Source organism: Anomaloglossus baeobatrachus, chromosome 5 (genome assembly GCF_048569485.1).
Source record: "Anomaloglossus baeobatrachus isolate aAnoBae1 chromosome 5, aAnoBae1.hap1, whole genome shotgun sequence".
NCBI lineage: Eukaryota > Metazoa > Chordata > Amphibia > Anura > Aromobatidae > Anomaloglossus > Anomaloglossus baeobatrachus.
In genome coordinates this window covers 78385154-78412097 of record NC_134357.1, presented here as the reverse complement: position 1 = coordinate 78412097, position 26944 = coordinate 78385154, and the positions used below count along the sequence as shown (strand labels likewise).

Sequence of the window (26944 nt, the reverse complement as noted above, 5' to 3'; positions counted from 1 at the left end):
AAAAAACGGCCCTTGGGACAGCAAGTCTGGTCGGTCTGGTAGTGCCCACGGTTGGCCGACCGTGAGCTGCCACAGATCCGGATACCACGCCCTCCTCGGCCAGTCTGGGGCGACGAGTATGACGCGGCTGCAATCGGATCCGATCTTGCGTAGCACTCTAGGCAAGGGTGCCAGAGGTGGAAACACATAAGGGAGCCGGAACTGCGACCAATCTTGCGCTAGGGCGTCTGCCGCCAGCGCTCTTTGATCGCGAGACCGTGCCATGAAGGTTGGGACCTTGTTGTTGTGCCGGGGCGCCATTAGGTCGACGTCCGGCCTTCCCCAGCGGCGACAGATTTCCTGAAACACGTCCGGGTGAAGGGACCATTCCCCTGCGTCCATGCCCTGGCGACTGAGGAAGTCTGCTTCCCAGTTTTCTACGCCGGGGATGTGAACTGCGGATATGGTGGAGGCCGTGGCATCCACCCACATCAGAATCCGCCGGACTTCCTGGAAGGCTTGCCGAATGCGTGTCCCCCCTTGGTGATTGATGTATGCCACCGCTGTGGACTTGTCCGATTGAATTCGGATCTGCTTTCTTTCCAGCCACTGCTGGAAGGCTAGTAGGGCAAGATACACTGCTCTGATTACCAGAACATTGATCTGAAGGGTGGACTCCTGCTGAGTCCACGGACCCTGAGCCCTGTGGTGGAGAAAAACGCTCCCCACCCTGACAGACTCGCGTCTGTCGTGACCACCGCCCAAGACGGTGGTAGGAAGGATCTTCCCTGTGATAATGAGGTGGGAAGAAGCCACCATTGCAGAGAGTCCTTGCCGTCTGTGAAAGGGATACTTTCCTGTACAGGGATGTTGACTTCCCGTCTCATTGGCGGAGAATGTCCCATTGAAGTGAACGCAGATGAAACTGCGCAAACGGAACCGCCTCCATTGCCGCCACTATCTTCCCGAGGAAGTGCATGAGGCGTCTTAAGAAGTGCGACTGACCTTTAAGGAGAGTCTGCACCCCAGTCTGTAGTGACCGCTGCTTGTCCAGCGGAAGCTTCACTACCGCTGAGAGGGTATGAAACTCCATGCCAAGATACGTTGGTGATTGGGTCGTGACAGGTTTGACTTTGAGAAGTTGATGATCCACCCGAATGTCTGGAGAGTCTCCAGCGCAACATTCAGGCTGAGTTGGCATGCCTGTTGAGAGGGTGCCTTGACAAGTATATCGTCCAAGTAAGGGATCACAGAGTGTCCCTGTGAGTGCAAGACTGCTACCACTGCCGTCATGACCTTGGCGAACCCCCGTGGGGCTGTCGCCAGCCCGAATGGCAGAGCTACGAACTGAAGCTGGTCGTTTCCTATCACGAAATGTAGAAAAACATTGGTGCTCTGTAGCAATCGGCACGTGGAGATAAGCATCTTAGATGTCTATTGATGCTAGGAAATTTCCTTGAGACATTGAGGCAATGACGGAGCGGAGGGTATCATCCGGAACCGCCTGGCCTCCACGTGCTTGTTGAGCAGTTTTAGGTCCAGAACGGAACGGAAAGAGCCATCCTTGTTTGGCACCACAACCAGATTGGAGGAAAACCGTGTCTTGTTCCTGAAGAGGAACCGGGATTACCACTCCTTCTGCCTGCAGAAGAGCATCTGCTCGGTGGGGATGTGGGGACGTTCTGAAGAATCGAGTCGGAGGACGAGAACAGAACTCTGTCCTGTGCACGTGGTCACACTGTCCCTCACCCACCGGTCTGTGACCTGTGGCAGCTAAATGTCGCCAAAGGCGAGCGAGTCTGCCATCAACCGCGGATGCGGAAAGATTAGAGAGCTGAGAGTCATGAGGAGACCGCCTTGGTAGCGGTTCCTCCGGCTGCCTTCCTTGGGCGTGATTGAGCCCGGCCGGCAGCTGAGCCCCTCTGAGGCTTTTCAGCCCTTTTGGACGAGGACAATTGGGACCTGCCCGAGCCTGGGAAGGACCGAAACCTCGGCTGTCCTTCCAGGACAGCATTAATAGGGTAAGTCGCAATGCAGACATTGCGAGGTTACGGACGCCCCTGCGGCACAGATGTACTTGTGCTCAAGACCAGCTGCACACGAACAGCTGAAAAGCTTAGGGTGCCCATACGGCTGTGAATGCCGGAGCAACCGACACGCCGATAGCCTCACAGACAGATTTCAACCAGAGTCCATCTGTCTGTCAATGGCATCTGTAAGTGAAGTCCCATCTCCACTGCAACTGTGGCTCTAGCCGCAAGCCTGGAGATTGGAGAATCCACCTTTGGACCCTGGGTCCAACGCCTGACCACGTCAGGGGGAAAGTGATAACGTGTATCCTTAATACGTTTGGAGAAAACGCTTATCTGGGAAGCGTGGTGTTTCTGGACTGCTTCTCTGAAGTCAGCGTGGCCAGAACACTACTCAATATACGTTTGAGTTTGAAATGGGACTTCTCCTGCTGTGAAGCTGACTCCTCCGCTGGGGGAGCTGAGGGAGAAAAGATCCAACATTCCATTGATGGACGCTATAGGATCATTCCTTATGGCGTCACCATCCGGTGTATCCGGAGTGAGAGCGGTGTCAGGATCAAAGTCCTGATGAGCTACGTCTACCTCATCATACAGAGAGCCTCCTGGGACCCCCCCGGAGCACCGATTTTTCCAGATTGCCCATGGCCTGTCCGGACTGCAAGTCTCTATCCCATTGCAACTCCGTCCCTGTCCTTGGACAGGGTTGAGAGGTGGTTCTTTTGGCCACGTCAAGTAGAGACCCCGGCTGACCAAGTGCTACAGGGGAGCATTGCACCCAACGGGGAGCAGTGCCGTGGAACAGTATCACATGCAGCAAAAACAGCATCGAAAGCCTGTGTTGCTTATATGCTGCTGCCGACTTATAGAGCCAAGAATGGCGACCGTACAGTGCAATGTATATCATACAAGCATAACGTACAAATGAACACTGCAGCACATGCAATACAAGCAGCATAGAAAGCCTGCTTTTCTGCTGCTGTAGACTAGCCATCTAGGGGAATAGAGCCCAGAATAGCGACCATACAGTGCAATGTATAGCATACAAGCATAAGTACAAATGAACACTGCAACCCCTGCAATACAAGCAGCATAGAAAAAAACCTGTGCCTCAGCACCCTTGCTTTTCTGCTGCTGTAGTCTAGCCATTCTATGGCGAATATAGCCAAGACTAGTGACCGTACAGTGCAGTGTACAGCATACAAGCATAAATACACCTGAACACTTCAGTACGTGCAATACAAGCAGCATAGAAAGCCTGTGCCGTAGCACCCATGCTTTCCTGCTGCTGATGTGTCGCCATCTAAGAGGGCATATAGCCCGAAATAGCGACCTATGCAGTGTACTTAAATACAAATAGACAAAACTGCGGTATTTAGTGTCAGCACCCCAGGTGCCGCTTACCGCCCGCCTATAAGCGGGTGTGTGGTCGCCCCATTCCTGTTGGTTGCCCAGAGTCCGTTCTCCCAGCTCGGGCTGCAGGAATGGCTGCCGGCGTCCTTCCCCAGCTCGTGTGAGTAGGGGCGGGCCGTGGGCGTGCCCCGAGTCAGAGCGGGAAACCTGGCGTCCCACAGTGTCTAGTGAGAGGGCTGGAGCATGTAAATAAGGCTCCAGCCCTCGGCGCTGCTGAGTGTACAGCGTCTCTCCCCTACCCTGATTGACAGGGTGGGGGCGGGAACGAAGCTGAGTTAGGCCGCAAAAGCCGGGGACTGGATTTATGAGCGCCGCCGCCGTAAAAGCGCGGTCGGCGCTAAGTCCCCGGCGCACTACAAGTCCCAGCCGCGCCGCCGCTCACGGAGCGTCCGGCGCGGTAGTTCCCAATAAATAAAGTCACTCAGCTAGGCTGCAGTGACTGTAACCCTTTACTGTCCCCGGCGCACTAGCACACCCAGCAAGTCTGGAGTGTGCTGTGCCTGTGTGTACGGGGACACAGAGTACCTGAATGGTGCAGGGCCATGTCCCTGAACGGCACTCCCGCTCCACATCCAGCAGGTTCAATGGGTCTGTGGATGGAGCCCGGCCTCAGGGCTTTGGGGCCGGTAAGATCCCACTTCCTCAGAGCCCCTCAGGGGGATGGGGAAGGAAAACAGCATGTGGGCTCCAGCCGCCGTACCAGCAATAGGTACCTCAACCTTACAAACCACCAGTGGGGTGAGAAGGGAGCATGCTGGGGGCCCCATATGGGCCCTCTTTTCTTCCATCCGATATAGTCAGCAGCTACTGCTGACTAAACAGTGGAGCTATGCGTGGATGTCTGACCTCCTTCGCACAAAGCCGAAAACTGGTGAGCCAGTGATCCCACTGGGGGTGTATAGCCAGAAGGGGAGGGGCCTTACACTTTTAAGTGTAATTGCTTTGTGTGGCCTCCGGAGGCAGTGCTATACACCCAATCGTCTGGGTCTCCCAATAGAGCGCCGAAGAAAAAAAAAAAAAACATTAAAAAAAGATGACGTCTGCCCGATTTATTCCTTCTTTGCATTATTATGGAGCAGAGACCTTGTCCGAGATGCTGCCACAGCTGTTGCAGAGTTTTGCTTTATGACTACCATAAGACCACGAGGGTTATGAAGTCATTACCTGTCAGGGATAGTGAGAGTGTTTTGGGGGAAACCCCAGTGTCGACCACCATAGCAGATAACGCCTGTCCTTCCTTGAAGTGCTTTTCTGGACGCTTCATCACCTGTAAAGCAGAAAGGACAGACGCTAAGATGGGGGTCGGGATTTAGTCATTGCAGGTCCCACATCCGAGGCGTCACACACAACTTACCTTACAGGACTTTGATAGAAGCAGATGCTCAACGCGTCCATGGATCTCGTTAGTAATCTCCACCTCAAGATACTGCTTCTGCTTATTATACTGCAAGGGGAGAGAATGACAAAGATTGCAGTGGTCAAAGGAGTCAAAAACCCCACCAAAAAAAAACCCCAAAACACCATCATTTCATTTTCTATTAGCCCATTATGTAAAGTTCAGCTGAAAGGAGTACAAAACTACAAAGGATTTCGGAGGCTGAACCCCTTCGCCCCCAGGCACATTTTCCGTTTTTTACTCCCCTTCATCCGAAAGCTGTAACTTTTCCTGTAACCGTTTCTGTTCTGCTGGCTGTAACAGGAACTACATCATGATAGCGACAGGTGTCATCACATGATCCTGTGCTACCATGGCAAACAATGGCTCCCCATGTTCACAACATGGGGCCTCCGATGGTGGAGGAGAAAGACATGTTCCCTACTGCAGCGCTTTAAAAGTCACACTGTCGCATTTTGACAGCGCGATTTAAGGGGTTAACAGGCACGGGTGGATCGTGTATTCACCTGTGCCTGCGAGGCACACGTCTGCTGTACAAATCAGCAGACATGTGCAGGAATAACCACCGGCTCACTGCAGCAGCCAGCGGTAATTACCCAGACATGATTTAGGGCGTACCACTACGTTCTCAGTCGTGAAGGGGTTAAACACCACTGGTTTAATTTTTGACAGGCAATTAGTGGGTAATTGGTGGTGGTCTGGTCCCAGGAATCCTTTATGAATGGAAAAAATGAAGGGTTCATGGTCATTTACTATGCAACGCTTCCTCGTTCTTGTATACTCAGCACTGCAGTTGGGTCTTCAACTGCCTTCAGATTAGTTAGGGCACCCATGCCCGGTACGGCTGCCTAGTCCCATGTAGTACAAGGCACGGCCCGACTATGTGCAGGGCAGAGTGTTAGAAGTCTATAAGGTTACACTTGTCACATTTCAATAATGACAGACCGATGTAATATTTGATCAACAATTATTAAATTTATTAGTCTCCGTTTTACCTTGGCCACATAGCAGGTCACCTTCTCCCCAGGCATGTACACGCTTGTAGGCCGAAGTTTTGGAATTTTCTGTTTGGGATCCAGCAGACTACAAAGCCAAACATAAAAAAGAAAGGAGGGGATGAAAAGAGGCAAATATTCCTTCAGTGAGTGAAGCTGCCATCTGTAATCCTCCAGTAGTGGTCGGGGCAGCCATCTTCTCCAGGAAGGGGAGAGACCCAAAACGTGGATCCCACCGCTAATAGCAAATTTCACATTCATGTCTGTATTGCTTAAGGGGGCAAGTAAAAAAAAATAATCAGAGAAACCCCCCCCCCCCAACATATGTGAAGTATCCTGTAGATTCCGCCTTAAATGAGTTTTTTGGAGTAAAAACAAACTCTCTCCATGATGTGCCCAATGCCCTCCAGATATACTTTTCTCTCTATGGCCGCCCCTTACGTGCTCTGCTCGAGCCGCACATGCTATTGCTTTACTCAGCACCTCGGCTCCCACCATGTGAGATACATGTCCTAAAAATGCAAACGCTAAAATATCACTCACCTGGGGAGGATACTGAGCTCCAGAACAGACTTCATCAGGTGGGGGTGAGTGATCGGCAGGAATCTGTCAAAAGGTGAAGCCATAACTAGCATTATTACAGTACATACATAATAGCAGTCAATAGCCTTGAGAATGCTTAGTATGCAGTAAGATGTAGGCAGACTGCAGAGTCTACAATAAGGCCGTGTTCACACGCAGCAGGAAAATATCAGTTACAATTTGTCCACAGACCCATATCAAAAGCAGCAGTCCAGTACAAAGAAGTGCGCTGGGGCCTGCACCCATAAACAGGGTACATTTATCCCCATAAAAAAAAAATAAAAAATGGAGTAGTATATGGAATGCCTGGACATCCCTGCAGTCATTGCCTATAGGGAATAAGACGAGTGCAGCGATCAGCAGTCGCATTGGGAATGAATGAATGAATGAATGAATGAAGCAGGGGGTAGAGCATGTGCACAGACATTGTAGCAGGGATAAAATGGCCCAATTCTGCTGATGGGTGCAGGTCCCAGCGGTCGGACATTCACCTACACAATGGATAGGTGATCAACTGTTTTTACTAAACAGCCCTTTTTAAAGGGAACCTGTCACCAGATTTTTACCTATTAAAACTAAAAGCATGACCTCACCAGCGCCATGCTTGTACCCGCCCATAATCTCGCGCCTGCGCATTTAGCTCACCGGCGTGAGCTAGAACAGCTAAGTTTTCTGCTCTGGCTGCGATATGGCAGAGTGAACTGCGCCTGCGCGTGCCGATCTAACTGCACAGGCGCGAGATTTTAAAATGTGACGAGGAGGATGACGGAGGGCGTCATCCCGTCAATCAAGGAAGGAGGACGGCGATCATTGGCAGGAGGGGGATAAAGGAGCAGAAAATTAGGTAATTAGCATACCTAAGGCCCAAGTTTTATAAAGTTATCTTTGGGGTTTGAAGGGTGAGTCAGGGCCAAGGTGCACCTTCATAGAATGCAGCCCAGGAGCTGCAGAAGGAGATACTTTTAGTTTAATAGGTAAAAATCTGGTGACAGGTTCCCTTTAAAAGGGAACCAACCACCAGGATTTTCCTATATAACCTAAAGCCAGTGCTATACTGGCACTATCAGGCTGATTCTATACATACCTGTAGTGATCAGCTCACGGATATATTAGGTTTTGAAATCCAAGAAGAAGGGAATTTTGTTTACTTACCGTAAATTCCTTTTCTTCTAGCTCCAATTGGGAGACCCAGACAATTGGGTGTATAGCTTATGCCTCTGGAGGCCACACAAAGTATTACACTAAAAGTGTAAAGCCCCTCCCCTTCAGCCTATACACCCCTCGTACTGCTACGGGCTCATCAGTTTTGGTGCAAAAGCCCGAAGGAGGAAAAAGAAGGGAATTTTGTTTACTTACCGTAAATTCCTTTTCTTCTAGCTCCAATTGGGAGACCCAGACAATTGGGTGTATAGCTACTGCCTCCGGAGGCCACACAAAGTATTACACTTAAAAGTGTAAGGCCCCTCCCCTTCTGGCTATACACCCTCCCGTGGGATCACGGGCTCCTCAGTTTTAGTGCAAAAGCAAGAAGGAGGAAAGCCAATAACAGGTTTAAAGACAAATTCAATCCGAAGAAACATCGGAGAACTGAAACCATTCAACATGAACAACATGTGTACTCGAAAAAAACAAAAATCCCTAAGAAAACAGGGCGGGTGCTGGGTCTCCCAATTGGAGCTAGAAGAAAAGGAATTTACGGTAAGTAAACAAAATTCCCTTCTTCTTTGTCGCTCCTAATTGGGAGACCCAGACAATTGGGACGTCCAAAAGCAGTCCCTGGGTGGGTAAAAGAATACCTCGTGATAGGGCCGTCAAACAGCCCTGTCCTACAGGTGGGCAACCGCCGCCTGAAGGACTTGTCTACCTAGGCTGGCGTCCGCCGAAGCGTAGGTATGCACCTGATAATGCTTGGTAAAGGTGTGCAGACTCGACCAGGTAGCCGCCTGGCACACCTGCTGAGCCGTAGCCTGGTGCCGTAATGCCCAGGACGCACCCACGGCTCTGGTAGAATGGGCCTTCAGCCCTGAAGGAACCGGAAGCCCCGCAGAACGGTAGGCTTCAAGAATTGGTTCCTTGATCCACCGAGCCAGGGTGGATTTGGAAGCTTGCGACCCTTTACGCCGACCAGCGACAAGGACAAAGAGTGCATCCGAGCGGCGTAAGGACGCCGTGCGGGAAATTTAGATCCTGAGTGCTCTGACCAGATCCAACAAATGCAAACCTTTCTCAAATTGATGAACTGGATGAGGACACAAGGAAGGTAATGTGACATCCTGATTGAGATGAAAGGGGGATACCACCTTAGGGAGAAACTCAGGAACCGGACGTAGAACCACCTTGTCCTGGTGAAACACCAGGAAGGGAGATTTGCATGAGAGCGCCGCTAGCTCGGACACTCTCCGAAGAGACGTGACCGCTACTAGAAAAGCCACTTTCTGTGAAAGACGAGAAAGGGAAACATCCTTCATAGGCTCGAAAGGCGGCTTCTGGAGAGCAATTAGAACCTTGTTCAGATCCCAGGGCTCTAACGGCCGCTTGTAAGGAGGGACGATATGACCAACTCCTTGCAGGAACGTGCGCACCTGAGTAAGTCGTGCTAGGCGTTTCTGAAAAAATACCGATAGCGCTGAGACTTGTCCTTTAAGGGAGCTGAGCGACAAACCTTTTTCCAACCCGGATTGCAGGAAGGAAAGAAAAGTAGGCAATGCAAAAGGCCAGGGAGGAACTCCCTGAGCCGTGCACCAAGATAAGAATATCTTCCACGTCCTGTGGTAGATCTTGGCGGAGGATGGTTTTCTAGCCTGTCTCATGGTGGAAATAACCTCTCGAGATAATCCTGAAGACGCTAGGATCCAGGACTCAATGGCCACACAGTCAGGTTCAGGGCCGCAGAATTCAGGTGGAAAAACGGCCCTTGAGATAGCAAGTCTGGTCGTTCTGGTAGTGCCCATGGTTGGCCTACCGTGAGGTGCCACAGATCTGGGTACCACGATCTCCTCGGCCAGTCTGGAGCGACGAGGATGGCGCGACGGCAGTCGGCCCTGATCTTGCGCAGCACTCTGGGTAACAATGCCAGAGGTGGGAACACATAAGGTAGCCGGAATTGCGACCAATCTTGAACTAAGGCGTCTGCCGCCAGAGCTCGGTGATCGTGAGACCTTGCCATGAAAGCCGGGACCTTGTTGTTGTACCGTGACGCCATCAGGTCGACGTCCGGCATCCCCCAGCGGCGACAGATCTCCTGGAACACGTCCGGGTGAAGGGACCATTCCCCTGCGTCCATACCCTGGCGACTGAGGAAGTCTGCTTCCCAGTTTTCCACGCCTGGGATGTGAACTGCGGATATGGTGGAAGCCGTGTCTTCCACCCACGTTAGAATCCGTCGGACTTCCTGGAAGGCTTGCCGACTGCGTGTGCCACCTTGGTGGTTGATGTATGCTACCGCTGTGGAGTTGTCCGACTGAATTCGGATCTGCTTGCCTTCCAGCCACTGCTGGAAGGCTTGTAGGGCAAGATACACTGCTCTGATTTCTAGAACATTGATCTGAAGGGTGGACTCTTGCTGAGTCCACGTACCCTGAGCCCTGTGGTGGAGAAAAACCGCTCCCCACCCTGACAGGCTCGCGTCCGTCGTGACCACCGCCCAGGATGGGGGTAGGAAGGACTTTCCCTTTGACAATGAGGTGGGAAGAAGCCACCACTGAAGAGATTCCTTGGCCGCCTGAGAAAGGGAGACGTTCCTGTCGAGGGACGTCGACTTCCCGTCCCATTGGCGGAGAATGTCCCATTGTAGTGGACGCAGATGAAACTGCGCGAAAGGGACTGCCTCCATTGCTGCTACCATCTTCCCTAGGAAGTGCATGAGGCGTCTCAAGGGGTGTGACTGGCCTTGAAGGAGAGATTGCACCCCTGTCTGTAGTGAACGCTGTTTGTCCAGTGGAAGCTTCACTATCGCTGAGAGAGTATGAAACTCCATGCCAAGATATGTTATCGACTGGGTCGGAGTTAGATTTGACTTTGAAAAGTTGATGATCCACCCGAAACTCTGGAGAGTCTCCAGCGCAACGTTCAGGCTGTGTTGGCATGCCTCTTGAGAGGGTGGCTTGACAAGTAGATCGTCCAAATACGGGATCACAGAGTGACCTTGAGAGTGCAGGACTGCAACTACTGCTGCCATGACCTTGGTGAAGACACGTGGGGCTGTCGCCAGCCCGAAAGGCAGAGCTACGAACTGAAGGTGTTCGTCTCCTATAGCAAAGCGTAGAAAACGCTGGTGCTCTGGAGCAATCGGCACGTGGAGATAAGCATCCTTGATGTCTATAGATGCTAGGAAATCTCCCTGGGACATTGAGGCGATGACCGAGCGAAGGGATTCCATTCGGAACCGCCTGGTTTTTATGTGCTTGTTGAGCAGTTTTAGATCCAGAACGGGACGGAATGACCCGTCCTTTTTTGGCACCACAAACAAGTTGGAGTAAAAACCGTGACCTTGTTCCAGAAGAGGAACGGGGATCACCACTCCTTCCGCTTTTAGAGTGGACACCGCTAGCCGCAGAGCATCGACTCGGTCGGGAGGTGGAGAAGTTCTGAAGAAGCGAGTTGGAGGACGAGAGCTGAACTCTATCCTGTACCCGTGAGCCAGAATGTCTCTCACCCAACGGTCTGTGACCTGTGGCAGCCAAATGTCGCCAAAGCGGGAGAGTCTGCCACCGACCGAGGATGCGGAGAGAGGAGGCCGAAAGTCATGAGGAAGCCGCCTTGGTAGCGGGTCTTCCGGCTGTCTTTTTTGGGCGTGACTGAGTTCGCCAAGAATCCGAGCTCCTCTGATCCTTTTGAGTCCTTTTGGACGAGGAGAATTGGGACCTGCCCGAGCCTCGAAAGGACCGAAACCCCGACTGTCCTCTCCTCTGTTGGGGTTTATTTTGTCTGGGCTGAGGTAAAGATGAATCTTTACCCTTGGAGTGTTTAATGATTTCATCTAAGCGCTCCCCAAACAGTCGGTCACGAGAAAAAGGCAAACTGGTTAAACACTTTTTGGAAGCAGAATCTGCCTTCCATTCTCTTAACCACAAGGATCTGCGTAAAACCACGGAGTTGGCGGACGCCACTGCCGTACGGCTGGTAGAGTCTAGGACAGCATTAATCGCGTAAGACGCAAAAGCAGACATTTGAGAGGTTAAGGGTGCCACCTGCGGAGCAGATGTACGTGTGACCGTGTCAATCTGTGTAAGACCAGCTGAAATAGCTTGGAGTGCCCATACGGCTGCAAATGCTGGAGCAAACGATGCGCCGATAGCCTCATAGATGGATTTCAACCAGAGCTCCATCTGCCTGTCAGTGGCATCTTTAAGAGCCGCCCCATCTTCCACTGCAACTAAGGATCTAGCTGCAAGCCTGGAGATTGGAGGATCCACCTTGGGACACTGGGTCCAGCCCTTGACCACGTCAGGAGGAAAGGGATAACGTGTATCCTTAAGCCTCTTGGAAAAACGCTTATCCGGATAAGCGTGGTGTTTCTGGATTGCCTCTCTAAAGTCAGAGTGGTCCAGAAATACACTTAATTTACGCTTGGGATACCTGAAATGGAATTTCTCCTGCTGTGAAGCTGTCTCCTCCACAGGAGGAGCAGGGGGAGAAATGTCTAACATTTTATTGATGGACGCTATAAGATCATTCACTATGGCGTCACCATCTGGTGTATCCAAATTGAGAGCGGTCTCAGGATCAGAATCCTGATCAGCTACCTCTGTCTCATCACACAGAGAGCCTTCCTGCTGGGACCCTGACCAGTGTGATGAAGTCGAGGGCCGCTCATAGCGAGCTCGTTTAGGCTGTCTGGGACTGTCGTCCGTGTCAGAGCCATCACCCTGGGATGCAAGAGACACCCCCGGATCACGGAGCTGTTCCGACTGAGGGGGACCAGGGAGCAATGAGTTAACAGTGTCCATGGCCTGAGGTACTGGTCTAGACTGCAATGTTTCAAGAATTTTAGTCATAGTCACAGACAATCTGTCAGCAAAGACTGCAAACTCCGTCCCTGTCACCTGGACAGTATTTATAGGAGGTTCTGCCTGGGTCACCTCCAGCAGAGGCCCCGGCCGAGCAGTTGCCACAGGGGCCGAGCACTGCACACAGTGGGGGTCAGTGGAACCTGCCGGTAGAACAGCCCCACAAGCGGTACAAGCAGCATAGAAAGCCTGTGCCTTGGCACCTTTGCTTTTTGCGGTCGACATGCTGTTGTGTCCTCTGAGAATCTAGGAGGGTATATAGCAGAGGATCCCCAGCGACCATACAGTGCAATGTAAAGCTGCAAGCATAAAATACAATATACACTTCGGCACCAGTGGGGGTCAGCCCTTGAGGGCAGCTTACCGCCCGCTGAAAAGCGGGTGTGTGGTCACCAGAATCCCGTGTCTGGGTCTCCCAGTCTCCTCTCTCCAGCTCAGACTGCACACAGGAATGGCTGCCGGCGTCCTGTGAAGAGAGGGATCGTGGGCGTGCCTCAAACAAAGTGCGGGAAACTGTCGTCCCACTGTGCCCAGTGTGAGGGCTGGAGTATGCAAAGCAGACTCCAGCCCTCTGCGCTGACGTTCTATACAGCGTCCCGCCCTTCCCCTGACTGGCAGGCCTGGGGGCGGGAACGAAACGAAACTAGGCCGCAGAAAGCCGGGGACTCGAGTAATAAGCGCGGCCGTGATATATGCACGGCCAGCGCGGAAGTCCCCGGCGCACCACAAGTCTCAGCCGCGCCGCAGCGAAAAAACTGACAACAGCGGCCGCGCGGCAGTTTCAAATACATGTCCCCTCTCAGCCAAGCTGTAGATAGGAATGGCACCAGCGCGCAGCGCTGTTGTCCCCGGCGCACTAACACACCCAGCAATACTGCAGTGTGCGCGCGGTTTGTACGGGGACACAGAGTACCTTAGCGTAGCAGGGCCCTGTCCCTGACGATACTCCGCTCCATATCCAGCCGATTCCCCAGGGGCTGTGGACGGAGCACGGTCTCTGTGCCTGGAGACCAGTAAATCCCACTTCACCCAGAGCCCTAATGGGGATGGGGAAGGATGCAGCATGTGGGCTCCAGCCTCTGTACCCGCAATGGGTACCTCAACCTTAACAAACACCGCCGACAAAAGTGGGGTGAGAAGGGAGCATGCTGGGGGCCCTATATGGGCCCTCTTTTCTTCCATCCGACATAGTCAGCAGCTGCTGCTGACTAAACAGTGGAGCTATGCGTGTATGTGTGCCTCCTTCGCACAAAGCATGAAAACTGAGGAGCCCGTGATCCCACGGGAGGGTGTATAGCCAGAAGGGGAGGGGCCTTACACTTTTAGGTGTAATACTTTGTGTGGCCTCCGGAGGCAGTAGCTATACACCCAATTGTCTGGGTCTCCCAATTAGGAGCGACAAAGAAATTATAAACTGGTTTAAAGTAAATTCAATCCGAAGGAATATCGGAGAACTGAAACCATTTAACATGAACAACATGTGTTATACAAAAACAGGGGCGGGTGCTGGGTCTCCCAATTGGAGCTAGAAGAAAAGGAATTTACGGTAAGTAAACAAAATTCCCTTCTTCTTTGTCGCGCCTTATTGGGAGACCCAGACAATTGGGACGTCCAAAAGCAGTCCCTGGGTGGGTAAATAATACCTCATAATAGAGCCGTAACGGCTCCGTCCTACAGGTGGGCAACTGCCGCCTGAAGGACTCGCCTACCTAGGCTGGCATCTGCCGAAGCATAGGTATGCACCTGATAGTGCTTCGTGAAAGTGTGCAGGCTCGACCAAGTAGCTGCCTGACACACCTGCTGAGCCGTAGCCTGGTGTCGCAAGGCCCAGGACGCTCCCACGGCCCTGGTAGAATGGGCCTTCAGTCCTGAGGGAACCTGAAGCCCCGAGGAACGGTAAGCTTCGAAAATTGGTTCCTTGATCCACCGAGCCAGGGTTGACTTGGAAGCTTGTGTCCCTTTACGCTGACCAGCGACAAGGACAAAGAGTGCATCCGAGCGGCGCAGGGGCGCCGTTCGAGAAATGTAGATCTTGGCGGACGTAGGTTTCCTAGCCTGTCTCATAGTGGCAATGACCTCTTGAGATAATCCTGAAGACGCTAGGATCCAGGACTCAATGGCCACACAGTCAGGTTGAGGGCCGCAGAATTCAGATGGAAAAACGGCCCTTGAGACAGCAAATCTGGTCGGTCTGGCAGTGCCCACGGTTGGCCGACCGTGAGATGCCACAGATCCGGGTACCACGACCTCCTCGGCCAGTCTGGAGCGACGAGGATGACGTGGCGGCAGTCGGCCCTGATCTTGCGTAACACTCTGGGCAACAGTGCCAGAGGAGGAAACACATAAGGAAGCCGAAACTGCGACCAATCCTGAACTAAGGCGTCTGCCGCCAGAGCTCTGTGATCTTGAGATCGAGCCATGAATGTTGGGACCTTGTTGTTGTGCCGTGACGCCATTAGGTCGACGTCCGGCATCCCCCAGCGGCAACAGATCTCCTGAAACACGTCCGGGTGAAGGGACCATTCCCCTGCGTCCATGCCCTGGCGACTGAGAAAGTCTGCTTCCCAGTTTTCTACACCCGGGATGTGAACTGCGGATATGGTGGATGCTGTGGCTTCCACCCACAGCAGAATCCGCCGGACTTCCTGGAAGGCTTGCCGACTGTGTGTCCCACCTTGGTGGTTGATGTAAGCCACCGCTGTGGAGTTGTCCGACTGAATTCGGATCTGCTTGCCTTCCAGCCACTGCTGGAACGCTTTTAGGGCAAGATACACTGCCCTGATCTCCAGAACATTGATCTGAAGTGAGGACTCTTGCTGAGTCCACGTACCCTGAGCCCTGTGGTGGAGAAAAACTGCTCCCCACCCTGACAGACTCGCGTCCGTCGTGACCACCGCCCAGGATGGGGGTAGGAAGGATTTCCCCTTCGATAATGAAGTGGGAAGAAGCCACCACCGAAGGGAAGCTTTGGTTGCCTGAGAGAGGGAAACGTTCCTGTCTAGGGACGTCGGCCTGTCCCACTTGCGTAGGATGTCCCATTGAAGTGGACGCAGGTGAAACTGCGCGAAAGGGACTGCTTCCATTGCTGCCACCATCTTCCCCAGGAAGTGCATGAGGCGCCTCAAGGGGTGTGACCGACCTTGAAGGAGAGATTGCACCCCTGTCTGTAATGAACGCTGTTTGTCCAGCGGAAGCTTCACTATTGCTGGAAGAGTATGAAACTCCATGCCAAGATATGTCAGCGATTGGACCGGTGTCAGATTTGACTTTGGAAAATTGATGATCCACCCGAAACTCTGGAGAATCTCCAGAGTAACGTTGAGGCTGTGTTGGCATGCCTCTTGAGAGGGTGCCTTGACCAGCAGATCGTCTAAGTAAGGTATCACTGAGTGACCCTGAGAGTGGAGGACCGCAACTACTGTAGCCATGACCTTGGTGAGAACCCTTGGGGCTGTCGCCAGGCCGAACGGCAGTGCCGCGAACTGAAGGTGTTCGTCTCCTATGGCGAAGCGCAAGAAGCGCTGATGCTCTGGAGCAATTGGTACGTGGAGATAAGCATCCTTGATATCGATCGATGCTAGGAAATCTCCTTGGGACATTGAGGCGATGACGGAGCGGAGGGATTCCATCCGGAACCGCCTGATCCTTACGTGTTTGTTGAGCAGTTTTAGGTCCAAAACAGGACGGAAGGACCCGTCCTTCTTTGGAACCACAAACAGGTTGGAGTAGAAACCGTGGCCCTGTTGCTGAAGAGGAGCCGGGACCACCACTCCTTCTGCCTTCAGAATGCCCACCGCCTGCAGAAGAGCCTCGGCTCGCTCGGGAGGCGGAGATGTTCTGAAGAATCGAGACGGAGGACGAGAGCTGAACTCTATCCTGTAACCGTGAGACAAAATGTCTCTCACCCAACGGTCTTTTACTTGTGGCAGCCAGGTGTCGCAAAAGCGGGAGAGCCTGCCACCGACCGAGGATGCGGTGTGAGGAGGCCGTAAGTCATGAGGAAGCCGCCTTAGTAGCGGCACCTCCGGCGGTCTTTTTAGGGCGTGATTTAGACCGCCATGCGTCGGAGTTCCTCTGATCCTTCTGAGGCCTTTTGGACGAGGAGAATTGGGACCTGCCCGCACCCCGAAAGGACCGAAACCTCGACTGTCCCCTCCTCTGTTGGGGTGTTTTTGGTTTGGCCTGGGGTAAGGATGTTTCCTTTCCCTTGGATTGTTTGATGATTTCATCCAATCTCTCACCAAACAAACGGTCGCCAGAAAATGGCAATCCAGTTAAGCACTTTTTGGAAGCCGAATCTGCCTTCCATTCCCGCAGCCACAAGGCCCTGCGTATTGCCACCGAATTGTCGGCTGCAACCGCCGTACGGCTCGCAGAGTCCAGGACAGCATTAATAGCGTAGGACGCAAATGCCGACGTTTGAGAGGTTATAGACGCCACCTGCGGCGCAGACGTACGTGTGAGTGCGTCAATTTGCGCCTGACCAGCTGAGATAGCTTGGAGTGCCCATACGGCTGCGAATGCTGGAGCAAAAGACGCGCCGATAGCTTCATAGATGGATTTCAACCAGAGCTCCATCTGTCTGTCAGTGGCATCCTTGAGTGAAGCTCCATCTTCCACTGCAACTATGGATCTAGCCGCCAGTCTGGAGATTGGAGGATCCACCTTGGGACACTGAGTCCAGCCCTTGACCACGTCAGGGGGGAAAGGGTAACGTGTATCCTTAAGGCGCTTGGAAAAACGCTTATCCGGACAAGCTCGGTGTTTCTGGACTGCCTCTCTGAAGTCAGAGTGGTCCAGAAACATACTCTTTGTACGCTTGGGAAACCTGAAACGGAATTTCTCCTGCTGAGAAGCTGACTCCTCCACTGGAGGAGCTGAGGGAGAAATATCGAACATTTCATTGATGGACGCAATAAGATCATTCACTATGGCGTCCCCATCAGGAGTATCAAGGTTGAGAGCGGCTTCAGGATCAGAATCCTGATCAGCTACCTCCGCTTCATCATACAGAGAGTCCTCTCGCTGAGACCCTGAACATTGTGATGATGTCGAGGGGATATCATAGCGAGCTCGCTTAATCGGTCTGGGGCTGCGGTCCGTGTCAGAGACCTCACCCTGGGATCCCTGAGACACCCCGGGAGGACATTGCTGTTCCAACTGAGGGGGACCAGGGGGCAATGATTCCACAGTGCCCCTGGCTTGAGATGCCGGCCTGGACTGCAAGGCTTCTAATATCTTAGCCATAGTCTCAGAAAGTCTTTCAGTAAAAACTGCAAACTCCGTCCCTGTCACCTGGACAGTGTTAACAGGTGGTTCTCCCTGGGCCGCCCTTAGCAGAGGCTCCGGCTGAGAAAGTGCCACAGGGGCCGAGCATTGCACACAATGAGGGTCAGTGGAACCTGCCGGCAGTATAGCCGTACATGCTGCACAGGCAGCATAGTAAGTCTGTGCTTTGGCACCCTTGCTATTTGTGGACGACATGCTGTTGTCTCCTCTGAGCAATACAGGAGGGTATATAGACAAAAATCAACAGTGCACCATACAGTGTAAAGTATAGTCTATAATCATGTAATCTATAAGTACACTTCTGCACTAGTGGGGCCAGCACCACAGGTGCTGCTTACCGCCTTCGCAAAGCGGTTGTGTGGGCACCAGAAATCCTGCCTGGGTCTCCCTGAGCTTGTCTCTCCTCTCCAGCGTTAGCAGAGCCCATGTCCCTGAACGATACTCGGCTCCTATCCAGCATGGTCCTCAGGAGCTGTGGATGGAGCACGGTCTCCTGTGCCTGGAGACCGAAAGGATCCCACTTCACCCAGAGCCCTAATTGAGGGATGGGGAAGGAAAGCAGCATGTGGGCTCCAGCCTCCGTACCCGCAATGGATACCTCAACCTTAACAACACCGCCGACAAGAGTGGGGTGAGAAGGGAGCATGCTGGGGGCCCTGTTATGGGCCCTCTTTTCTTCCATCCGACATAGTCAGCAGCTGCTGCTGACTAAGCTGTGGAGCTATGCGTGCATGTCTGACCTCCTTCGCACAAAGCATAAAAACTGATGAGCCCGTAGCAGTACGGGGGGTGTATAGGCTGAAGGGGAGGGGCTTTACACTTTTAGTGTAATACTTTGTGTGGCCTCCGGAGGCATAAGCTATACACCCAATTGTCTGGGTCTCCCAATAAGGAGCGACAAAGAAATTAAACTTTATAAAATTACCAGCTTCTTGAGTGACAGCAGCTGAGGAGCAGATAATATCTGGGGGGTATTCATAGTTATCCCCTAACCCTGTTAAAATTACCATAGGTATTATACAATCGATTTACTTTTTCACTAGCAGGACCTGTGGTGAGATCATACCCATGTGACCAGAAAGGGTGGGGCCTCAGCCAACAGAAAAATGTTGCTTCCTGGTATCAGCTTTGTTGGCTGAGGCCCCGCCTCTTCTGGTCACATGGGTATGATGGTTGTGCTCCACGGTGGCCCTAGCAATAATAGGAGAAAGATCGGCTAAGACCAAACCCTAATTAGTACCACAGTGGTGGCTAGAGAGGGAGCGGCACAATATTTACCAATCCAGCATCTTCAGGTGCCCCCAAAATCACCCCCTCGGTGACTTTGCCAATTTACAGGGGACATCAGCATTCTGCCAAAGAAGTGGCTATGGGAGATGGGTGACTAGGGAGAAGGGTAGTAGAGGGTAGAGCAAACATTTTTTTTTCCCCCTACCTAGTGCCATGGCTCACAGTGACAGGGCATATACCCAAGGTACTGTGGCCCCCAATGCAATCAATGACAAAATGAAAAAGTCCAACCTTATATTTATGATAACACAATGGAAGGAATTAGAAAAGTGCAATGTGGTTCAGAGACCCTAAGAAGTAATAAAGGGTGATGACCCCAATTGCCTGGTGGAAATGTATGATTTACCGATGAGTCTTCACATCTCTTCCTCCAATTACTCGACAGGTGACGCTTTGTTTGATCTTCAGTGTGACTGTTGGGAGGATTCCTGCTGGTGGACCTTCCAATATCTGGGAGGCATGGATCGCCCCCACCAGATCATCATTAATAGAAACCATTACATTATTAGGCTTCACGCTTTTTACAGTCCCCGTGACCAATTGCCCAATCACCGGTTTGTCCTTCACAAAGGGCTTGATTGGTTTCGCTGATCTACTGGTGTTTTGGACAGCTAGCAGGAGGCCATATTCATCAGGACTCGTACTCTTCATCGTCACGTTGATTGTTTGTCCAAAATGCAACTTTTCAGAGTCAAACTGAAAGGTGTCGTTATAGTGACATACGAGTGGGACGGCAGCGAGATGAGGGGTATCATCCAAGGACACCACTGCAAATTCTTCTGCCACGTGGTGCACGACCGCAGAATGTGCTGAACCATCTTTAACCTAGGACAGAAAAGGTGTCAGGTACACTATTCTGAATAAAGTATTAATTTGGATTCATTAAAAAAGGATTAAAAGGGTTGTCCACTACTTTTACACTGACTGCTTATCCTTAGGGATGTCTGATCGTCAGGGGTCCAACACCCCGCTGATCAGCTCTTCTCGGTCCCAGCGTAGGCAGCAGGAAGTGCTCAGTTCCGGCGCTGCTCCAGCTTCTGATAGCAGCCGCGTACTGCACATCCGCCTCCTATTGATTAAAATGGGAGGAGGATGTGCAGCACCCAGCCACAACCACTATCAGAAGATGGAGCAGCTCCGGAACCGAGCCTTTCCGGCTGCCTGCTGCAGCTGCAAGGACCGAGAACAGCTGATCGGTGGGAGTGTGGGGTGTTGGACCCTGGCTGATCAGACATCGATGACCTATATTAAGGGTAGGAGACAACCTCTTTAAGCCAAATAGTACCCTGCTCTGCCCTGATGAGGGGTAAGAACCCTGAAACAGCTGTCTATAAATGGGCAAGTCTGGCATATGGAGGAGCTTCTGGCTTACCAGGTATGAGACCACTTTTCTTTCTACGGAGGAGATAATTTTGCACACCTTTTTTTCTACTAGGCATTGCCTCTTAGAAAGTGTATGCCCATCTTAATAGGGGATGGCATGTCACTAGTGTTTACCAATTACTGTAGCTAAAAACGCCCTTGTGCAGAAGAAAAGAGGACACAGGGCTAAGACTTTCTCATTAGAGCCAGTTGATAGGTCATAGTACCGTATTTTTCGGACCATAAGACGCACTTTTTTTCCCCCAAATGTTGGGGGAAAGTTGGGGGTGCGTGTTATGGTCTGACTATAGGGCTGCGGCTGGGAATGAGGGTGCTGCAGGTCATCGGGGGCACGAGCAGGCAGCAGCAGCGCCTGCTCGTGACCACGTGTGCCCGCTCATTACATATGCACGCCCATCCTCCCGCCCATCTCTCAGCGCTGAAGCCGGCACTGACAGGTGGGCGGGAGGACGAGCGGGGACGCGCGCATAGTAAAGAGCCGGCCGCATGATCACCCCTGGCAATTACAGCCTGGAGTGATCATGTGCGGCTGTATTCACTGTCCCCCGCGCGTCATTACCAGCGCGGGGTGCAGTGAATCAGTACACTCACCCGTCCCAGTGTGTGGAGCCGGCCCCCTGCTGCACGCGATGTCTTCCTGTCTGTGCCGGTCAGCTGATCTGTGCCGGTCAGCTGATCTGTGCTGAGCCGGTCAGCTGATCGGCACAGACAGGAAGACGCGATGCAGCAGGGGAATGGCTCCACACACACAGATCAGCGTGCCAGAGAGGAAGATGTGATCGGTGCTGCAGGGAGTGAGGAAAAGGTGAGTATAAACGTTTATTTTTTTCTCTGTGCTATAGGATACAGGCCATATACCAGGATGGTATATGAGCACGATGGGAGTACCGTATATGAGCAGGAGGGATGAGGGGGGTATGTGAACAGGCTGGATGGGGGGGGGGGGGGGTATGTGAACAGGCTGGATGGGGGGGGGTATGTGAACAGGCTGGATGGGGGGGGGGGTATGTGAACAGGCTGGATGGGGGGGGGGGGTATGTGAACAGGCTGGATGGGGGGGGGGTATGTGAACAGGCTGGATGGGGGGGGGGTATGTGAACAGGCTGGATGGGGGGGGGGGGTATGTGAACAGGCTGGATGGGGGGGGTATGTGAACAGGCTGGATGGGGGGGGGGGGTATGTGAACAGGCTGGATGGGGGGGGGGGTATGTGAACAGGCTGGATGGGGGGGGGGTATGTGAACAGGCTGGATGGGGGGGGGGTATGTGAACAGGCTGGATGGGGGGGTAATGTGAACAGGCTGGATGGGGGGGGTATGTGAACAGGCTGGATGGGGGGGGGGTATGTGAACAGGCTGGATGGGGGGGGGTATGTGAACAGGCTGGATGGGGGGGTATGTGAACAGGCTGGATGGGGGGGGGTATGTGAACAGGCTGGATGGGGGGGGTATGTGAACAGGCTGGATGGGGGGGGTATGTGAACAGGCTGGATGGGGGGGGTATGTGAACAGGCTGGATGGGGGTTTATAGCAGGATCATATACAAGGCAGGAGGATCATTACCAGGATGGGGTACCTTAGTAGAGAATTTGGGGACATTACCCCCATAACAGTGTCAGCAGCAGATCCTCGCCCCATAACAGTGTGTCATGACCACATTTTTTGCTTAAAGTTTTATTTTCCCATTTTCCTCCTCTAAAACCAGGGTGCGTCTTATAGTCCGGTGCGTCTTATAGTCCGAAAAATACGGTAATTGATCCCATAGCAATAATTAAAAGACATTATATTCTGGCAATATACAGGGAATTGTCCCAGTAGGAGACCAATACTGTCCTCTATAAATTTAAATTAGAAGCATCTTTTTGCTTAACTTTCTTAAATATTTGCAATTTGGCGTCTATGTGTAACCTTTGCACAACAACACGATTAGTCCGGAACCAAATCACATTCATTGTTCATTAGGAACAGACGTGAGCTCGAAGCCTGTGCCAACAGAAGTGAAAGGGATCATCGGTATTTGGTCAAATTAACGATAAAGGATCAGTGCATTTCTATGGGGAGATCAGAACTGGCAGAAGATACAATAACCAGAACTTACTGTGTTTTTTGCTTTTAGCGTAAGTCTCTCATCCACAGAGACGTGAACGTGGGACTTTAGGAGATCAACGTGAAGAACCACAACCTTTGCTTTTTGTCCAGGCACCAAACTTTCTGCTGTAATAAAAGACAGGACAAGATATGATTGCATCAGTAAAACCGCGCTGTATATCGGGAAGATTCGCCGCAGAATGGATCATCAGTAATGATATCATACAAAAGTAGTAGCTGCAGGTTGTAGGTTATCGCTCGTTCCTGCACCGAGTGACAAGACATGTTAGTTCTGTGTAAATTACACCACCCACAGGTACTGTGCACATGTCCTGGGCTAATCAATAATCCATACACAATACCTCTGTGTGTCCTTCCATGGGCACCAGCAATTGTTCTGCCCAGCATGCAAATAACTGTCATGCCTGATGCAGAAATTAGACAATGCTTGTAAAGACTCAAGTTTACGCATCCATAACAGAATGCACAGGTAAAAGCTTCCTATAGATACGGTCCCTGCCTCACACTAAGGGTACCGTCACACTTTAGCGACGCTCCAGCGATCCCACCAGCGATCTGACCTGGTCAGGATCGCTGGTGCGTCGCTACATGGTCGCTGGTGAGCTGTCAATCAGGCAGATCTGACCAGTGACCAGCCCCCAGCGACGCGTGGAAGCGATCCTGCGCTTGGTAACTAAGGTAAGAAGGGAATTCTGTTTACTTACCGTAAATTCCTTTTCTTCTAGCTCCAATTGGGAGACCCAGACAATTGGGTGTATAGCTTCTGCCTCCGGAGGCCACACAAAGTATTACACTCAAAAGTGTAACCCCTCCCCTCTGCCTATACACCCTCCCGTGCCTCACGGGCTCCTCAGTTTTGGTGCAAGAGCAAGAAGGAGGAAACTTATAAATTGGTCTAAGGTAAATTCAATCCGCAGGATGTTCGGAGAACTGAAACCATGAACCAAAGAAACAATTGAACATGAACAACATGTGTACACAACAGAACAACAAGCCCAAAGGGAACAGGGGCGGGTGCTGGGTCTCCCAATTGGAGCTAGAAGAAAAGGAATTTACGGTAAGTAAACAAAATTCCCTTCTTCTTTGTCGCTCCATTGGGAGACCCAGACAATTGGGACGTCCAAAAGCAGTCCCTGGGTGGGTAAAAGAATACCTCGATAAATAGAGCCGACACGGCTCCCTCTTACAGGTGGGCAACCGCCGCCTGAAGGACTCGCCTACCTAGACTGGCATCTGCCGAAGCATAGGTATGCACCTGATAGTGTTTCGTGAAAGTGTGCAGGCTAGACAAGGTAGCTGCCTGACACCTGCTGAGCCGTCGCCCGGTGCCGCAATGCCCAGGACGCACCCACGGCTCTGGTAGAGTGGGCTTTCAGCCCCGAAGGAAGCGGAAGCCCAGAAGAACGGTAAGCTTCAAGAATCGGTTCCTTGATCCACCGAGCCAAGGTTGACTTGGAAGCCTGCGAACCCTTACGCTGACCGGTGATATAGAAGGGTTAATAGTTTCTATATTTCTTCATTAAAGATATTTTATTGTTATTAGTAAGTATATCTGGTGGTAGTTCATAGTCATTATGGAGCCTTTGGAATAAGAGACAGGCTCAAGGATTATTATGGTCTCTAAATGTTCTTCTTATCTCATATGCATGACTCTACATTTTTGTTTTGCTAAAACTTAAAGGTCATATGAGCAACTTGTAAAGTCCAGCTAGAAGCTTTATTTGCAATATCACATTGATCTGTAAATGGTATAAATAAAGTGTACTTTGGTTAAATAAACAGAAAATTGATCATGCCCACATGGATGCTGGTCTTTTTCTCCGAGCGCTCGATCTTGATTAGGTCTGAAGAGGCCTAATTGAGAAGACCTCACTGGTGATCCCATAAGCTGACTTGTGACAAAACAGAACTGCTACAACACCGGCGACAAGTACAAAGAGTGCATCTGAACGGCGCAAGGGCGCTGTGCGAGACACGTAGTACCGGAGTGCTCTCACTAGATCTAATAAGTGCAAATCCTTTTCACATCGGTGAATTGGATTAGGGCAAAAAGAAGGTAAGGTGATATCCTGATTGAGATGAAAAGGAGATACCACCTTAGGGAGAAATTCCGGAACAGGACGCAGAAGCACCTTATCCTGGTGAAAAACCAGGAAGGGGGCTTTGCATGACAGCGCTGCAAGATCCGACACTCTTCGGAGTGATGTGACTGCCACTAGAAATGCCACCTTCTGCGAAAGACGTGATAAGGAGACATCTCGCAGCGGCTCGAAAGGTGGTTTCTGAAGAGCCGTTAGCACCCTGTTAAGGTCCCAGGGCTCTAGTGGACGCTTGTAAGGTGGGACTATGTGGCATACTCCTTGCAGGAACGTGCGGACCTGCGGGAGCCTGGCCAGGCGCCTTTGAAAAAATACTGAGAGCGCCGATACTTGTCCCTTGAGAGAGCTTAGTGACAAACCTTTGTCCATTCCAGATTGAAGGAAGGAAAGAAAAATGGGTAAGGCAAAAGGCCAGGGAGTAAACCCATTCACAGAGCACCAGGACAAGAATATCCGCCAAGTCCTGTAATAGATCTTGGCGGACGTTGGTTTCCTGGCTTGTCTCATAGTGGCAATGACATCCTGAGATAACCCTGACGATGCTAGGAGCCAGGACTCAATGGCCACACAGTCAGGTTGAGGGCCGCAGAATTCAGATGGAAAAACGGCCCTTGTGACAGCAAGTCTGTGCGGTCTGGAAGGGCCCACGGTTGACCCACCGTGAGATGCCACAGATCCGGGTACCACGATCGCCTCGGCCAGTCTGGAGCGACGAGAATGGCGCGGCGGCAGTCGGACTTGATCTTGCGTAATACTCTGGGTAGCATCGCCAGAGGAGGAAACACATAAGGCAGTCGAAACTGCGACAAATCCTGTACTAATGCATCCGCCGCCAGAGCTCTGTGATCCTGAGATCGTGCCATGAATGCTGGGACCTTGTTGTTGTGCCGTGACGCCATGAGATCGACGTCCGGCGTTCCCCAGCGGCGACAGATCTCTCGAAACACCTCTGGGTGCAGAGACCATTCCCCCGCGTCCATGCCCTGACAACTGAGAAAATCTGCTTCCCAGTTTTCTACTCCCGGTATGTGAACTGCGGAGATGGTGGATGCTGTGGCTTCCACCCACTGCAGAATTCGCCGTACTTCCTGGAAGGCTTGACGACTGCGAGTGCCGCCCTGGTGATTGATGTAGGCGACTGCAGTGGCGTTGTCCGACTGGATTCGGATCTGCCTGCCCTCCAGCCACTGATGGAACGCCAATAGGGCTAGATACACTGCCCTTATCTCCAGAACATTGATCTGAAGGGAAGACTCTCTCGGAGTCCAGGTCCCCTGAGCCCTGTGGTGGAGAAACACTGCTCCCCACCCTGACAGGCTCGCGTCCGTGGTGACCACAGCCCAGGTTGGGGGCAGGAAGGATTTTCCCTGCGATAGAGAAGTGGGAAGAAGCCACCACTGAAGAGACGTCTTGGTTGCCAGGGAAAGAGACATTCTTGTCGAGGGAAGTCGATCTCTTGTCCCACTTGTGGAGAATGTCCCATTGGAGTGGGCGTAGATGAAATTGCGCGAAGGGCACTGCCTCCATCGCTGCCACCATCTTCCCTAGGAAGTGCATGAGGCGCCTCAATGAGTGTGACTGACTCTGAAGAAGAGATTGCACCCCTGCTTGCAGAGAAAGCTGTTTGTCCAGTGGTAGCTTGACTACCGCTGACTGGGTATGAAACTCCATCCCGAGGTAGGTCAATGACTGGGTCGGTGTCAACTTGGATTTTGGAAAGTTGATGATCCACCCGAACTGCTGGAGAGTCTCCAGAGCGACGGTAAGGCTGTGTTGACACGCCTCCCGAGACGGTGCCCTGACTAGGAGATCGTCTAAGTAGGGAATCACCGAGTGGCCTTGGGAGTGTAGGACCGCCACAACGGATGCCATGACTTTGGTGAAAACCCGTGGGGCTGTCGCCAAGCCGAAAGGCAATGCCACGAACTGAAGGTGTTCGTCCCCTATGGCGAAACGCAAGAAGCGTTGATGTTCGGGTGCGATCGGCACATGGAGATAAGCATCTTTGATGTCGATCGATGCGAGAAAGTCTCCCTGTGACATCGAAGCGATGACCGAGCGGAGAGATTCCATCCTGAACCGTCTGGTTCTCACATGTCTGTTGAGCAGTTTGAGGTCCAGAACGGGACGGAATGAACCGTCCCTTCTTTGGCACCACGAACAAGTTGGAGTAAAAGCCGCGCCCCTGTTCCTGAGGGGGGACGGGAATCACAACTCCTTCTGTCTTCAGAGCGGCCACTGCCTGAAGAAGTGCGTCGGCCCGAGCGGGGGGGGGGGAGGTTGTGAAGAAACGAGTTGGAGGACGAGAGGTGAACTCTATCCTGTAACCGTGAGACAGAATGTCTCTCACCCATCGGTCTTGAACATGTGGCC

General features: G+C 52.1%; 1 protein-coding gene across 1 annotated transcript in view; it reads right to left on the bottom strand.

Annotated features, from left to right (window-relative positions):
• Positions 1 to 26944, bottom strand: part of PDCD11 (programmed cell death 11) — a 254756-nt gene that overhangs the window by 62617 nt on the left and 165195 nt on the right. Inside the window, exons 19-24 of the mRNA XM_075348616.1 lie at positions 22462 to 22577; positions 19329 to 19807; positions 6357 to 6419; positions 5814 to 5901; positions 4777 to 4866; positions 4587 to 4689 (exon numbers count right to left, since the gene is read on the bottom strand). Of these exons, the coding sequence (XP_075204731.1) occupies positions 4587 to 4689; positions 4777 to 4866; positions 5814 to 5901; positions 6357 to 6419; positions 19329 to 19807; positions 22462 to 22577 (939 nt within the window). The remainder of the gene's footprint in view (positions 1 to 4586; positions 4690 to 4776; positions 4867 to 5813; positions 5902 to 6356; positions 6420 to 19328; positions 19808 to 22461; positions 22578 to 26944) is intronic.